This window comes from Amia ocellicauda, chromosome 7 (assembly GCF_036373705.1).
Source record: "Amia ocellicauda isolate fAmiCal2 chromosome 7, fAmiCal2.hap1, whole genome shotgun sequence".
NCBI classification, from domain to species: Eukaryota; Metazoa; Chordata; class Actinopteri; order Amiiformes; family Amiidae; genus Amia; species Amia ocellicauda.
Window position 1 is genome coordinate 35,166,167 of NC_089856.1, and position 16,533 is coordinate 35,182,699.

General features: G+C 38.0%; 1 protein-coding gene across 1 annotated transcript in view; it reads right to left on the minus strand.

Moving 5' to 3' along the window:
* The window catches only part of ppm1lb (protein phosphatase, Mg2+/Mn2+ dependent, 1Lb), a 55,084-nt gene extending 39,514 nt beyond the window's left edge, over positions 1-15,570 (minus strand). Inside the window, exon 1 of the mRNA XM_066709369.1 lies at positions 14,604-15,570. Coding sequence (XP_066565466.1) covers positions 14,604-15,002 — 399 coding nt within the window. The 5' untranslated portion in view covers positions 15,003-15,570. The remainder of the gene's footprint in view (positions 1-14,603) is intronic.
* Positions 15,571-16,533: the final 963 nt, after the last annotated feature.

Genomic DNA, 16,533 nt, shown 5'->3' on the forward strand with positions numbered 1-16,533 from the left:
ATGTAGTAATTTAAATGGTAGCCCTTATTTCTGACCGTTTCACAAGATACAACACCTCAAAAACACCTCACCCTTTAAATTACCAATAATTACATTAATGCATATTTAAAACCTTAAAATCAGCCAATAAATTAAATTTGTGAAGAACTTCAACTAAGTCGTGCTGTTTAACCCTTTACAACTTAGTAGAGGTTCTCTCTCTCTCAATGTCTTAATGTAACGATACATGTCTATATACACCGATCAGCCATAACATTATGACCACCTGCCTAATATTGTGTAGGTCCCCCTTTTGCCGCCAAAACAGCCCTGGCCCGTCGAGGCATGGACTCCACTAGACCTCTGAAGGTGTGCTGTGGTATCTGGCAACAAGACGTTAGCAGCAGATCCTTGAAGTCCTGTACAGTGAGGGAAAAAATTATTTGATGCCCTGCTGATTTTGTACGTTTGCCCACTGACAAAGAAATTATCAGTCTATAATTTTAATTGTAGGTGTATTTTAACAGTGAGAGACAGAATAACAACAACAAAATCCAGAAAAACGCATTTCAAAAAAGTTATAAATTGATTTGCATGTTAATGAGGGAAATAAGTATTTAATCCCCTATCAATCAGCAAGATTTCTGACTCCTAGGTGTCTTTTATACAGGTAACGAGCTGAGATTAGGAGCACTCTCTTAAAGGGAGTGCTCCTAATCTCAGCTCGTTACCTGTATAAAAGACACCTGTCCACAGAAGCAATCAATCAATCAGATTCCAAACTCTCCACCATGGCCAAGACCAAAGAGCTGTCCAAGGATGTCAGGGAAAAGATTGTAGACCTACACAAGGCTGGAATGGGCTACAAGACCATCACCAAGCAGCTTGGTGAGAAGGTGACAACAGTTGGTGTGATTATTCGCAAATGGAAGAAACACAAAATAACTGTCAGTCTCCCTCGGTCTGGGGCTCCATGCAAGATCTCACCTCGTGGAGTTTCAATGATCATGAGAATGGTGAGGAATCAGCCCAGAAATACACGGGAGGATCATGTTAATGATCTCAAGGCAGCTGGGACCATAGTCATCAAGAAAACAATTGGTAACACACTACGCAGTGAAGGACTGAAATCCTGCAGCGCCCGCAAGGTCCCCCTGCTCAAGAAAGCACATGTACAGGCCCGTCTGAAGTTTGCCAATGAACATCTGAATGATTCAGAGGAGAACTGGGTGAAAGTGTTGTGGTCAGATGAGACCAAAATCGAGCTCTTTGGCATCAACTCAACTCGCCGTGTTTGGAGGAGGAGGAATGACCCCAAGAACACCATCCCCACCGTCAAACATGGAGGTGGAAACATTATGCTTTGGGGGTGTTTTTCTGCTAAGGGGACAGGACAACTGCACCTCATCAAAGGGACGATGGACGGGGCCACGTACCATCAAATCTTGGGTGAGAACCTCCTTCCCTCAGCCAGGGCATTGAAAATGGGTCGTGGATGGGTATTCCAGCATGACAATGACCCAAAACACACAGCCAAGGCAACAAAGGAGTGGCTCAAGAAGAAGCACATTAAGGTCCTGGAGTGGCCTAGCCAGTCTCCAGACCTTAATCCCATAGAAAATCTGTGGAGGGAGCTGAAGGTTCGAGTTGCCAAACGTCAGCCTCGAAACCTTAATGACTTGGAGAGGATCTGCAAAGAGGAGTGGGACAAAATCCCTCCTGAGATGTGTGCAAACCTGGTGGCCAACTACAAGAAACGTCTGACCTCTGTGATTGCCAACAAGGGTTTTGCCACCAAGTACTAAGTCAAAGGGTCAAATACTTATTTCCCTCATTAACATGCAAATCAATTTATAACTTTTTTGAAATGCCTTTTTCTGGATTTTTTTGTTGTTATTCTGTCTCTCACTGTTAAAATACACCTACCATTAAAATTATAGACTGATCATTTCTTTGTCAGTGGGCAAACGTACAAAATCAGCAGGGGATCAAATACTTTTTTCCCTCACTGTAAGTGGCGAGGTGGGGTCTCCATGGATCGGACTTGTTTGTCCAGCACATCCCACAGATGCTCGATTGGATTGAGATCTGGGGAATTTGGAGGCCAAGTCAACACCTTTAACTCGTTGTGTTCCTCACACCATTCCTAAACCATTTTTGCTTTGTGGCAGGGCGCATTATCCTGCTGAAAGAGGCCAATGCCATAAGGGAATACCATTTCCATGAAAGGGTGTACATGGCCTGCAACAATGCTTAGGTAGGTGATACGTGTCAAAGTAACATCCACATGAATTGCAGGACCCAAGGTTTCCCAGCAGAACATTGCCCAAAGCATCACACTGCCTCCGCCGGCTTGCCTTCTTCCAATAGTGCATCCTGGTGCCATATGTTCTCCAGGTAAGTGACGCACACGCACCCGGCCATCCACGTGATGTAAAAGAAAACATGATTCATCAGACCAGGCCATCTTCCTCCATTGCTCCATGGTCCAGTTCTGATGCTCACGTGCCCATTGTAGAAGCTTTCGGCAATGGACAGGGGTCAACATGGGCACCCTGACTGGTCTGCGGCTACGCAGACCCATACGCAAAATTCTGCGATGCACTGTGTGTTCTGACACCTTTCTATCAGAACCAGATTATCAGTGTTATTCACTTCACCTGTCAGTGGTCATAATGTTATGGCTGATCGGTGCATCTATGCAACTATGTATGAATCTATTTGACCTCACCCAATTATATTATGTATGTATTAATTTAATGTTATTTAGATAGGTCAGCAATATTGGAATAGCTGCACATGTCTAGGCCGCCCTCGTTTCCATACAGAGCGCAATACAGGCTACATGAACCTGTCCTCCTTCTATTACGTTGTCTTAAATACACTACATACAGAAATAAATATACAAATATATAAATAAGGCTCCTTCAAGACATCATGTTGAAAATGTAGCCTATCCATTTGCTTCTCCATGGTATCAAATGAAAGGCAACAAATGCAGCGCTGTATATGGAATGGAGAGAATAAGGCTGGGGAAACCATAGGATAAAGCAGCATTTTTATGCCACTAGCGGGGACCTGCAGTAGTTGTTCCATAGACTACAATAGGGGGCTATAATGTGAAGGCTCAATGCATAAGCAAGCCTTTGTTTCCGAGAGCTGCAGGGGTAGCCCCCACTCGCATCGATTGCATAAACTTTTCTTCTACTAGGCGATTCGTTGCATGTAGAATTGCGAGGATCGGGTGTGAATGAAGGGTGATGTTATTCTGCAGAACAGCGAGTAAATTGACTGCAAATAATTTGTTCAACAGCTGCTATGAAAGCCTAACAAGATTACAGTAAAACAGGCGAGTTTGCTTTGAAATTGAAAAGGTGGAACCTCACCCTGTGTGCCACAGAGCACTGCAATGCTTTAACTGTGACAATAATATTATTAATACATATGTATATAGAACACTATGATTGAATATGATGCAAGTATTCATTATTTTTTTTTTACTGAAAGTTACTGCTATGCTACTGCAGTATACCTAAATTACATGTACAATGAAAGATTGCTTTATTTCTCAGGAAAATTAGGTTGCTGTAGTCTCAATATCTTGCACAGTATAATATAACTGACTCAAATATGGTTGATCTGAAGGAATAAGTACAGTCACAGAAACAGGACAACTTTCAAAGTTTTTTCCTTTCTGTATTGTGGTGTGTATCTGTGGAGAGAGAGATTATGTGGAATTGTGTCATCATATATATATATATATATATATATATATATATATATATATATATATATATATATTACATACACACACATACATACATACATATATGTATATATACACACATACATATATATAAAACAAAAACAAAACTAATAATTTTCCTTTCAAACACAATCAACTGAGTGCACTTGACCAGATTTCTTGCCCCCCTCTTTAACACATCATTGTTCATTAAAATTCACCCTTTTTTTTTTTTTTTTCTTGGCATGCATCAGTACCATCCGCTTGACTTGGAACAGTGATTCATTTGTTCAATTAAAAAGGACATTTCAGCATTTTCCTGCAAATCAGATCATTTTAATGCTATGTAAATTTTTTCCCCTCTCTCTCGAGCCATATCAACTTGAAACCACTAGGGAAGAGATGAGGCATAAGGCCCCTCTCTCTGCTTTCTTTTCACAAGCAAGAGAGAAATTCACACAAGGGGGTTCAATGCAAACTGCATTCCTGCAAAAAGGATCTGAATTGATTCTAAAAAACAAAAAACAAAAAAAAACTTCAGTTATACCTCTTAAAAAGAAATTGATGTTTTTACCATCATTGAGAGGGTTACACATCGGAAATCACATTCAATTCCTCCTACGGTCATCACTGAAAAGCTTTGTTTGGTTTAGAAGAAATTACATTTTGCAACTAGCAGCTGTGAAGCCTAAGGAAAAGATTTAGATCCAAAGTCTCTTCAAAGTAAAAGCCAACTTAAAATGCATTTGTTTAACCAAAGTAACCCCACTGAACATAAATATTATACAATGATTTCCTTTGCCCCAAATCTTAAAAAAAAACGGTATGACATGGCCTGCTTAGATTAGATCATGAAAACAAAAATAAGGAACAAGATGCTGCAGAATAATAAGTCGAGGGAAATCGGCAACTTGAGTAGAGCACTACATAGGAAAGTTCACTTGCATATGGCCTTTTCCGTGGATCCTGTCAGGTTTACTGCAGCTCATCATTACAAGGTCAAAAATGAAGGTCGAGAAAGTTAGTGCTGATGCAGCTACAGACGGCAAGCATTCCTGGTCCACTGGGCAGCACCAGGGCAGAATGTGAAATGAGAGAATACAACCAAAAATAAAAATAGACTCTCCCCAACCCCCACAAGCAAAAGCATTTTAAGCAACCAGAGAATGCACCACAATGCTATTACAACACTTATGTAGAAGGGTTCTGTGGCACTACCTGCAAGAAGGAAGCTATGGGGCAGAATGGGAAGTAAGCGAGTAAATAAGAGTGTTCCTAACAGGCATCAGTAAAGCCTGAAATTAAAATCCAACTTCGATCAGCCATCAGCAGCATGACCTGGGAGATTTGACATGCTCCGAAATAAAACTGTCCTCCAAATAAGGGGTCTGCAGGGCAATATTCTTAAATGGCCTTACTTCATACTTTAATTAAAGCATGTCTTCCATTTTCCCTACGATATCCCTAAATCTAGAGTTTAATTAAATATGTGCAGCTTCCCTAAATCAAGACCACCAGTAACAGATGCTGGTAATTTAAGAGTGTGATTAGAAAGAATTAGACTCTCCAACACACGGTGCTTGAATATAAGTAACTTTCCCTGGTCGGTAAATTAGGGAGTTATTTTTTTCCATAGTTGAAGTCCATGGCAATAATCCGAAGGCTCACTCAAAACAGACTGCAGGGTTAGCAAGAAGCATTGTGCTGAAAAGTTGGCAACTCGTCAGTGGTTATTGTTTGATTATGAACATTTTAAATTATAATTACACTCATAAAAGCAGACAGAATTATCCCAGAACACATGGACAGCCATCAGCACATAAATTGTTGTGGGACTGAAAGATATCTAAATTACTAATCTCTAATCTCAGTGATTGCTCAGGGTAGCTCCATGGAAACTCCACTCCATTTTCTTTTGACAACACACTTACTTACTGGGTTCTGCATTAGTACATTTAGAGAACAATTTATTTGAAGGGAATATAAATATGATTTGATTACAAAAATTCACTCAAACTAAGTCACCTTGGTAATTTCGTTAGATATTTGTTCTTTGCTTTAGAGCTTCAGAAAATTGTAGAGAATGAAAGAGAAATGGAGAGCTGAAAATAAAAATTGCATGACCTTAGTCTCTAAAGGGGTCATTAAGCAGGTTGCTGGGAACAAGTTGCCTGGATTGTTTCTTATAAAGGATGCTGATGTCCACATATTTTGCCATGAAAGGCAAAATGATAGAGACTGGAAACAAAAGAGGGCTGAAAACATCACTGACTTATTCATTTAGGACTATTTATTTTACAAAATTATCCAAAGCTGAATAAATTTTTTTCTGGATGTTTTTTTTTTTTTTTTTTTTTTTTAATTTCTCCAAAAAGAATTTGAACCATCTGTACAATCAGGAATGAATTTTGAGCACATACCGCAGTTTGAAGATCCCACATGTGCTTCACATGCTTTAATTACATAATTTCCAAAGTCTTGACACCATATGACACCCAGACACGCTATCTGCAGACCTGTATGACAGATTGATATCTCTGCTGAAAAGCTTTGTAGTTATAAAGTCTTATACATTTCAGGCCAAAAGAGTAAACAATATCACATTAAATCTGGCTTCTACATACTTCCATGGACCTTTTGGGAACTACATATTGAGATGACTTTGATTCCAACCAAACATCTAGCACAAACACAAAACTAAAAGATTGATGAAGTCTTTAAAAGCACAAATACAATATTCTTACTGCAATGCTATTCTCCAGTTTTAAGACCATTTCATTCGGTCCCATTTTATAGCATTTTAAAATATAGCAGGTTGTAGCAGAGGATACGGAATATCATAATAGAAATGTTGTCTTTCACAATAAATCCACCATAAATGTCAAGTAACAGCAGCTGCAGAAACACACATCCTATGCTTACCCTTTATTTAATGCATTTAATAACGGTCTTAAGGTCAAGCATTCAATTTTTGAGAAGCGTTTTAAACTTCTCTGGGCAGATGCCTTGGTAATGCAGCGGTGAAGCTTATCAATTGAGAATTGCTTTGGAAAAGGTCAGGAAAATGGTTCAGGCAAAAAAAACGAGAAAGAAAAAAAAAAAAAAAAACCTTCAGCACAGAGCCTGCATCCACTGATAATGCAGCTGCTGACACCAGCGGGCCAAAATCTTAGGTGGCAGATATCTGCCAAGAAGAATCACAAAGAGTTCCCTCATCTCTTACTAGAACTAGAGTACAGCCCCCACCACCACCTCAAAAAAGACCATTAATGCATGCATTTTACTTTTGTATGTACATTTCAAAATGTAAGCCTTAAACCCCTCCCTCCCAAAATCAAAACAAAATATAGCCTACACATCAGAAGTCTTAGCAACACACTATTTACAACTTCAAGCTCTTGCGAAAAACACCTGTAATATGGTATACGAACAATCAGAGACTTAACAAACAAAAGTGCGATTTAACACGACAAGATAATCCCTAAATTATACTGCCTTAGTACAGGATGTTCCAAAATTGAAGGACATCTCAGGTATGCCATTTTCTACAACGCCTTAAAAATGTGAAAGTCATTTTACACCAGAAAAGAGCAGCAATCTAAACATGTTCAAATTGTGAATATGCCTATTCTGCCCTGCTTGCCTTCACACGCTTAGTCCTACATCACTCTTTGAAGAAGTCTGGATAATGATTAGCAGGATAATGTATAAGCTGTCTGGTCCTTTGAAGATGGAAACACTTCCAAACATTCTTGGTTTTATGAGCTTTAGGAGTTGGCAATGCTTACTGCAGTAAATGGTTGGAATTTCATTTCCACATATTCTACATTAAGATCCCTGTGTAGGCTATGTTCAGCATAGTATTTCAACTGCACGTCTAATAGGAAGTTATGCATTGATTAACTAAACCTAAAATTTCAAGATTCTTAAAAATATATAGTTTATAATGTTGATTGTAGCAAAAGAGAAGCGATCAATAAATTCAAAGCCATAATGTAAGTAAGCAGTGGTTATAATTACTTCAATGCAGAGCAAAATAAGTATTTCCATATACAGAATTGTAGAATGTTGCGTTCTCTTTTACAAACAATAAATACTTGCCTTCTAATTTTGACTTTGTGTACTAGCCTTTTTGTTACAAAATCCCACCTCTCGACCATAAACATTGATCGTCAAGTATCTGGATCTGAAATGTTCAGATTTTAAAACTTAGTTCTGTTCTACTTTGGTGCATAGTGGTCCTGAACTAGAGCAATGACATGAGCCTTGACATTACACAGTGCAGCTAATTTTAATCCATGAGAACTTCTCCAGCAATTTAATGTTATTGTACTAAATTATTTAAAGCCTCACCCCTGCCATGCTTTGCTTCCTGGGCAAAGTGCAGTACAGCTTCAGCTGCACACACACATACATAAAGATAGAAGTTAAATCTCATAGTGATGTTTGTGCATCCAAGTATTTCAACAGTCCATCTACTCTTAAAAACATTGAACAGTTGCTTTTTCTTCCATATATACACACCAATTACTTTGGCGGACAGATTCAATAACATTGCTGTCAGCTCTGTCTCCAGTTGCAATTACGCCATGTGCCAACTGCAGCTCTTTCAGTACCGACAACAACAACAACAACAAAAAGACAGAATCCGCCCCATCCTGTGAGCGAGCTGTCTGAAGATAAAACGTGCAACGTCAAAGAGCAGCTAATTGTTATTCTGAAAATCATTCTAATTTGAATAATCAATCTGTTAATTTTGACAGCACTTAACCTTTTACCATCTAATTCTGTGCAATTTATGTTTTATCTCCCTTTCTCTCTGTTGAGCAGATAAACCTTCTGCAAATTGTATGCTGCTCTGATGTACACATGGAAAGGTCTTTAGTTGGATCTTTCAGCAAAGTGCACTCCAAACAGCAGGATAATAGCTCCAAGCTAGACATCCCTTCTCTAAATCCACTTAAACCTAGTTTGGCTCTCCTGAAAATAAATACATATTTTTTTAAGAAGTGTGGAAAGGGAAGTCTTATTCCTGAGCTGTCGGTTTGTGACATTTTTCTTTTGTGTCACTGTAGACAAGTTCATTCATTAAATGTCTTAAGTTTTTTGTCTTCTGACATTCTCAAAATCAAACGGTTGTTATTGTATTTGAAGAGTTCAAGAATATGATTGTCTATGCTATCCAATAGGCTCTCTTTTAATCATTTTTTTAATTTTTGTTAATTCATTCTCTTGTAAAATGGTGCCTACTTGTCTTCAGGAAGGAATCTTTGGAACAGAAAGGTGAGGTAGAATAACAAGAAACCTAAATAAATAATATTCAAGGTACACCTGACAGACTTTCTCTGAAGGGAGACCACCGAGTGTAAAGTAGGAGACAAGGCTATACAGATTGCATTAAATTTGTTAGTCCAGTGAGAGGCTGAATGACCAGTAATTTCCTAAAGTAGAGTCATATGCAGAATACTAAGGGAAAGGGAAAAGTCCATTAAAAACAACAAACCTCTAAAAAGGCTATGATAGTAAAAACCTGTAGAAACCTGTTACAATGGAAATATATGGAGATGTATACAGTTACACATGAAGGCAAAAACACATTTTATTTCTAACAGGAAAGACCTACTTCTGTTCAACTATAGAACATACTGTCAGGATTCCTTGTGCCCTGGAAAATTAAATGAATTCACAGTTACGGTAATTATGGTCTCTGTATATTTTAATCAATTTGCTTTAGATCTGCTTTTTAGAAATGATTAGTTATAGCCGCTTCAAATTTTGAAAACCGTAATCAATGATCCTGTTGTCCGAACTACACTGGATTGACTAAATAAGGATAGTGACAAGGATCTTGGATCTAGATTCAGCACTCGATTTTCTGTCTTATCTAATTTAAGAAAAAAAAAAAAGCATTTAATCGCCAGTCAAGAATATTTTACAAGCTGCATTCTTGATGCTACAGGTTAATACATTTGCTTTCAAAGTTTAAGTTAAAATTTAAGTAAGCTGCACCAAGGGAAAATTACCCACCTGCAAAATGGTCACATTTCATTTAATTACAAATGGATTCAAAATATAACATTAAAATTCTACAGTGCTTATTGTTACACGCACAATAGCGAGGGAACAAACCTAAAACAAGAAGTAGACTGCCTCATGTATAGGTTTCAAAAATCAGAGAGTATGTAAAACCAAAAGGTCTCCGATATATCCACTGGTTTTCAAAATTCGCTTCTGCCCAAAGTGTGTGAGCAGGTGTTAAGTATTTCCATTAGAAGGCAACACCGTTCACATTTGAAATACTATAATGCATGCACTGCAACGTTCTGAAAGGCCGCTATTGTGCCTACTCTTTGCAAAGAATTACATTCTATAGTGGCACTGAACACAAAGTTCGAGGTTTCTGGCAAGAATGGCTCTTGAATAAAAATGCAGACCTATGCACCGTGGGGAAAAGGGAGTACATTTACGGTCACCTGTCACAGATTTCCTAACACATATTTATGTGATGCACAACAATGACTGTAGGAATAAACAAACAAAAAAAAACACATGGTAAACTATAGTGCCTCACTGACTAACACCTGACACGCAGCACATACAAGTATTTTTTACTCTGTCCGTCTTAGTTGTTGGTAGTAGTGGGAGTTCTCTCAGCTGCACTTCCTGTTTATATTGCACTACTCTAATGGTTTACAAGAACCCACAATGGTAAACTACCCTATAAACAACCAACAACATCTCATTTTAATCTTTTCGGCAGTTCGCTCTTCGAAAGCAGCATGAGCACAGGGGGTTAATGAGGGTGACTCACTCACTAGGTAGGAAAAGATTTCACTAATTCCATATTGATTTCATGCCAAGACAATTTTGTCATGGTCAGCATAACTATGGCCCTAACCAAATGATGTTATTTATATGCAAATGAAGCAATGCACTCTGCTTGTAGTTGCCTTGTAGCAGTTATGTAAAAATTATAGCATGCCAACCTTGTGGTTCCTGCCTGCCATCGAGTTTGTAATATTTCTTTTAGGCTGCAAGACAGACAAAATATATATAGGCTGTATAAAAGCACGAGTGACCTTCAGACGAAAATGGGAACTGCACAGTAAAAAGACTGAAGTGCTCTCCTGGTTCCAAACAAAGACTTGGAATAAGTGGATCACGGCGTTTTAATCTACCCATCACTGGATTACTGAAGTCTAACAAGATGTAGTTCAGATTAAAATGACGAAGAGTCCTTTGCATGTAGGAGAAAATACATGTTTTTCTTTCCATCAAAAGCTTTATTCGCAATGCTCTTCACAGTTTAAAATGTCAAGGGAGAATAATACCTTCAAAAAGATGTTTACTCCTTGCTTAAATCCGTGACTGCATGTCTTGGGCAATGAATAGCAAGATATTGTCTTATCAGTGCCTCCTTGTGCAGCTGTAGGTGGAAACACAGTTATGGTGTTATGGGGGTCGGGGGGATCTTATTTGGGATTTTAGATCTATTGATTATAGATTTTGCACAGGGTATGTTTCAGAAAGATATTTAGTTAACAACTGGGAATATTCTTTTGCTCATTAGCTGAAGATAAATTCATATTGTAGACTACTATCACTTCACCCATTGACTATCCTGCAGCAAATTAAAAACTAAGACAAAATTAATTGTAATTGCCAGCTGTGTAATCTGAAAGCTTGTTATCTGTCAATACCTTAAAATAACTCAAAATTGTGTTGAAAAGATGCATTTCATAGCCACAGGCAATATAAAGCCCTTGCCTACATGAAGAAATCTTAACAAGCTACACTTTGAAGCAAAATCTAACCGTAATGTTGGTTGTCTTGCAATCAAACACCTTAAAAGACAAATGCAACACAGTACTGCCATCAGAAGATCAACATTTGTCAAGTAAAACACATTAAAGAAAGAAATGCTGGACTATTACTTAGTAACAGTAAGGCCAAACAAACACCAGTCTTCATACAGCACTTGCATAACTATGTAAAATGTAATATGTTACAATGCTAGGGAAGTATACCTTTTGAAGAACTCCCTTTTGCAATTTTCTGCCCCTTTTAACAATGATTTCATAACATAAGCAGAAGTAGTTGTTTTGTAAGGAACAACTGAATTGGACTGCAAACATTGACCCAGAAAGAATATATTCGTTATGCCTTTGCCTGTGAAAGAAATGAACTTTCTAAAAACACAGCTTTCTTCGTCTGGCATACTAACACACTTTAGCTTGCCATGCATTTGCAAAGTACCAAGCAAAAATCCTACTACCTTCTTACAGTAGTAGACCTGACTTCAATCCCTGGGTTGTGGTATGCCTTTCAAGATCAGGGTTGTCAAATATGATGGCTAATAAGGATGCATTCAGGACTTTCTCCACATAATTTGATGTCAAATTGGGCATGGCAGTTGCTCACACGGCTGTGAAACTGGCAACAAGGTCACAGCTGATGAGATCGGGCAGAATTTCAGCGCCATGATAAATTTGAATCATTATCCTCATCACTACCTTACAACTGCCTCCCTCAAACAAAAGCGTAAGCCAGCCCACCAGCTGAGAGAGGCACACAGACCACAATGATACACGTGTGATTGTAGAGAGTATCTGAAAACAGAGAAATCTTAATGGTGTGTCATCACCAAGGAGTAGAGTCTTCAGAGGAAGTTCAAAGGAAATATCCAAAAAATATATAGATAACATCTCAGATGTTGCATAAAATGAAGGAGGAAGGCTAGTGTTCTGACAGGTCATTTTCAGCTTTAAATGAAACCATATTCACTCCCTACCCCCATACCTACTCCTGGACCAGACCCATTGTTATGAACACAATGGAGAAATACATAAAAGGGGTCACACCCATTCTGTAAGCACGCTTTCACTAAATGCAATTTAGAATTAGCATTTCAAAGCTGTCATATAATAACAAAATTGAAGGCAATTCATTGAAAAATTATAATTCAAAGCAATGCATTTAACTTAAATGTTAAAAATAATGATAAAATCCTTATTTAGAATGATTTAAAAATATGTTGATTTTTCACCCTACTTAAGACTGCTTACATGTATGTTACTGTTGGTGTTAATTGGCGGTTTTGTTTAAGTTCAGAATTTTTCCTCCTTTAACTAGGTTTCTAGAATTCAGTAGTTTTGCCTGAACTTTGATTTATCAGCACTTCTAAGTGCACACGTCACGTATAATTTAAAGTGCATCATTCATATAGCACACTGATGTATTTGTGTCATGTGCAATGTCCTTCAGGGATAATTCCTTGTGCTCAAACAGACAGTTCTGATGTTTGAGTTATCTAGTCAAAGCTTTGGCTTTTTTTTTTTTTTTTTTTTTTTGCATTCTACTCCTGTTTATATCTACAGTAGCACAGATCAAATCCACACTTAATGTTTTAATGTAGGTAAGACATGCATTGCTAATCTTTCCACAAAACGCCAGAGGCAGCTTCTGACATCCTTGAGTAGAAACTTTGCATAAAGCCTGGATATAGTGTAAAGATGGATGTTAAAATTAATTAAATTCACTCTGGAACTAGAATTACAATTTTGCAAAAAAATATGTTGACTAGCCTGTGGGCCTGCTTGTTATTCACTTTGTCTTTACAGGAAAACAAACCAAGACCTTATTTTACAACAGAATTAAAAGTTAAGAACAATAATAATCAAAGACACTCAGATGAATATTAAAAAGTCATATCATACTTAGGCCTACATGTTGTCCTTAAAAACAAATCTCCAATTTTAAATAGGATTCATGTATAGGATATTTTGCAGTAGTTTGTTATCAACAGGATCACTTTTACGCAACACTGAAGACGATTGTCATTACTTCTAAAGTGTAACAATGTTTATTTGCTTTTAACCTTGATAATACAACATATGCATCCTTCAGCAAAGAGCATGTATTTGTAACAAACAAAAAAAAACTAAATGCAATCTTCATTACAAATTGGAGCATTTCTGTAATTCTGTTGACACCATGGAAATAAGATTGATATAGTAAACCAATACAACATGTGATACACCATCACCATAGGTTTCTTTGGGATTTACTGTGCCAAATCTAACAAAAGGGACAGGACTGTAAGGGCACAATAGCCAAACACTACACTTGCACTAGATAAAGGCACATACAGGTTTCCTTTGTAATTAGAAATACAATCTATCAGAGACAGAATCTAATATGTTATTCTTCAGTACTTTAAGGTTTTCGCCATACTGGAGAAGTTGGAAAATTCAAACTGAATCACAAGTTGTTATTTCCCATGGTCTTTCTTTGTGGCATGGTCCCACTCAAATGAAGGCGAGCTAAACGACAGATGGCTCCTTGCTCTGATGGAAGTGGAAATTGGACATTTTAAATTCTCAGACAATTGGGATCTGGCACCTTGGGAATTCCCTGACCCTTGGCAAGTAATAATGCAGATAGATTGTGCAGCTTGGATTTAGTATCCATTCATTGAAATGAAAGTGTAATAACGTACTTACTGAAAATGAAAGTCGTCATAAGATTAGATTGTTTTAAAGGTTATAGCTACAGCAGACAATTGAACAAATGCATGTATGCTTGTAGGGTATAGAGATAGAAAAACTGTTTTAAAGACAACCGTGTGCGTGTTTTTATCCTCCATGCATCCCAGCAATTGGTGCAGCTGTGGAATGGTTCAAATAATGACAGCTTTAATAACTTGAATTACTCCTGTTCAAATTAAAACTTACCCATGCAAAAAAACAACAACTTGGCAGTATAGGAAGCATCTATAGATCTACACCTGATCACTTCCCAGGTATAAAGCAATCCCTGATCATGAACAAAACAAACCACTAAAACATACTACTAGTAGATCAGTCTATGGCATATTTACCTCTCCGCCGTGACCATCGAAAATGCCAAATATGGATGGATGGCTCTTGTTGACATAATCGGTAATGACTTCAAACCTATCCTCCATATGATCCCTCCTGCCTTGGATGGAGTACACGGCTACGTTGTGGCTTTTGAATTCCCAGGTTTTGGAGAATTCAGCTTCCAGGACATCCAGACCTCCGAGTCTGTCATTCTGCATGATCTCCGCCACCTTTCCCTTGACCATCTTCACAGCATCTCGGCTCGACTTGACGATGGTCTTCACCTCGTCCGTGTGGAAGAAGTAACTCCAGAGAGCCAGGCTGATGCAGAGCAGAAACAAGGTCTCTGGTCTAAGTAAAAAATAACGCATGATCCGACCCAGGAGAGACAACAAAGTCATTGTATCTTCTATCATTTATACACACAAAAACGCTACTGGCGACAGCTCCTCCACACGATTCAGTCCATTCTTCGCAGCGAAATAAAGATAATGATCATTAAAAAAAAAAAAAAAAAAAGATCTAAAGAGATATGAAGAAATTGAAGGCAGAGCAGCGCATCCGTTTGCACGGGTGATGCTGCAGCTGTAGCCGTGTAGGACGGGATCCGGAGACACTGCAGAATTAGCGGAGTTGCAGCTCATAGCATTGATGCTGCACAAAAATGAAATTATAGGAAACTGCCCCACAGTAAGGCTCCCATTGCATTATGCCCATTTTACGCTGCAGTGCACTTAAGGGGACCCGGCATGGAAAAAAATAAATCGTTTGCGACCACCTGACAGGGAGCAGAAACCGTTATTTGACATCCACGCAGAATGACTGCTTTCGCCGACCCCTCTGACAGCAAGTTAATGCCTCCGCTTAGCCGCAGAAAGCAGCCCTCACTACACAGCACCTCCTTTCCCACTGCTAACTGTCAGAGCATTGCTGCGGCATTTTCCTCTGTGGAACATACCATTCGGGGCGTGGGGGGGAGCCGACCGATTTATACTAGAAAAACACGGAATTTATTTGACGAGATGGGATATGAGACGTATTAAAAAATAAAGTCAATACCAAAAGTCGTTTTTCTCAAGACTAGCGCCCGCACATCGTAAAGTCAGAACTGAAATGTCGCCCCTCAATATTGTGTTTGGCATTTTCTACAGGCAACCTTCCCTACGGCAAGCGATAAGGAACAGTTGGCAAGATGGGAAGAATATAGATTTAGTCCAATATGTTCGTTTCCCATTTACTGAAAAGCACGAATACACCATTAAATAATTCCACAATCACATGTATCATCGGTAGAGTTGTTGGTTTTTGAATTGCACTATCCAGAAATACGTTTGTATTGGCAATTTCCTTAGCTAACCCGTTTATAATGGATTTAAGAAACAAGCACTTGCTATGATTTCCTATTATCCCTGGTATTATTTTTGCCAGCTTTGAGGGTTAATTGTGTTGCCAAAGTTGTGTGGATGTTAAGGATTTAATAATAATAATAATAATAATAATAATAATAAGAATAATAAGAATAATAATAAGAATAATAATAAGAAATACGTACAATCAATAGAGCAAGTGAACGGCTTTCTGCAGTTTTTTGTTTTATTTGCACCTGCCACATTCAATCTACTACTACTACCATTATATATAGGCTATAGAATTACATTATACCATACAATTCAACTTTTACCAAGAATACGCATCTCTATGTTATACTACTTTACATTATTTTCATAAATCTGTCAGCAAAATGTCAATACGTTATTTAAAACGTAATTGCTTTCCATTATTTTAATTGCACAATGTCAAGAGAACATTAATATCAATAAATAAATGGGGTATATTTAAACTGGTCAAAGATGATGATGATGATGATGATTATTGGTTGTAGTAGTAGTAGTGGTAGCATTAGTATTATTATACATGTGTCTGGTTTTCATGCCTCCGAAAAATAAA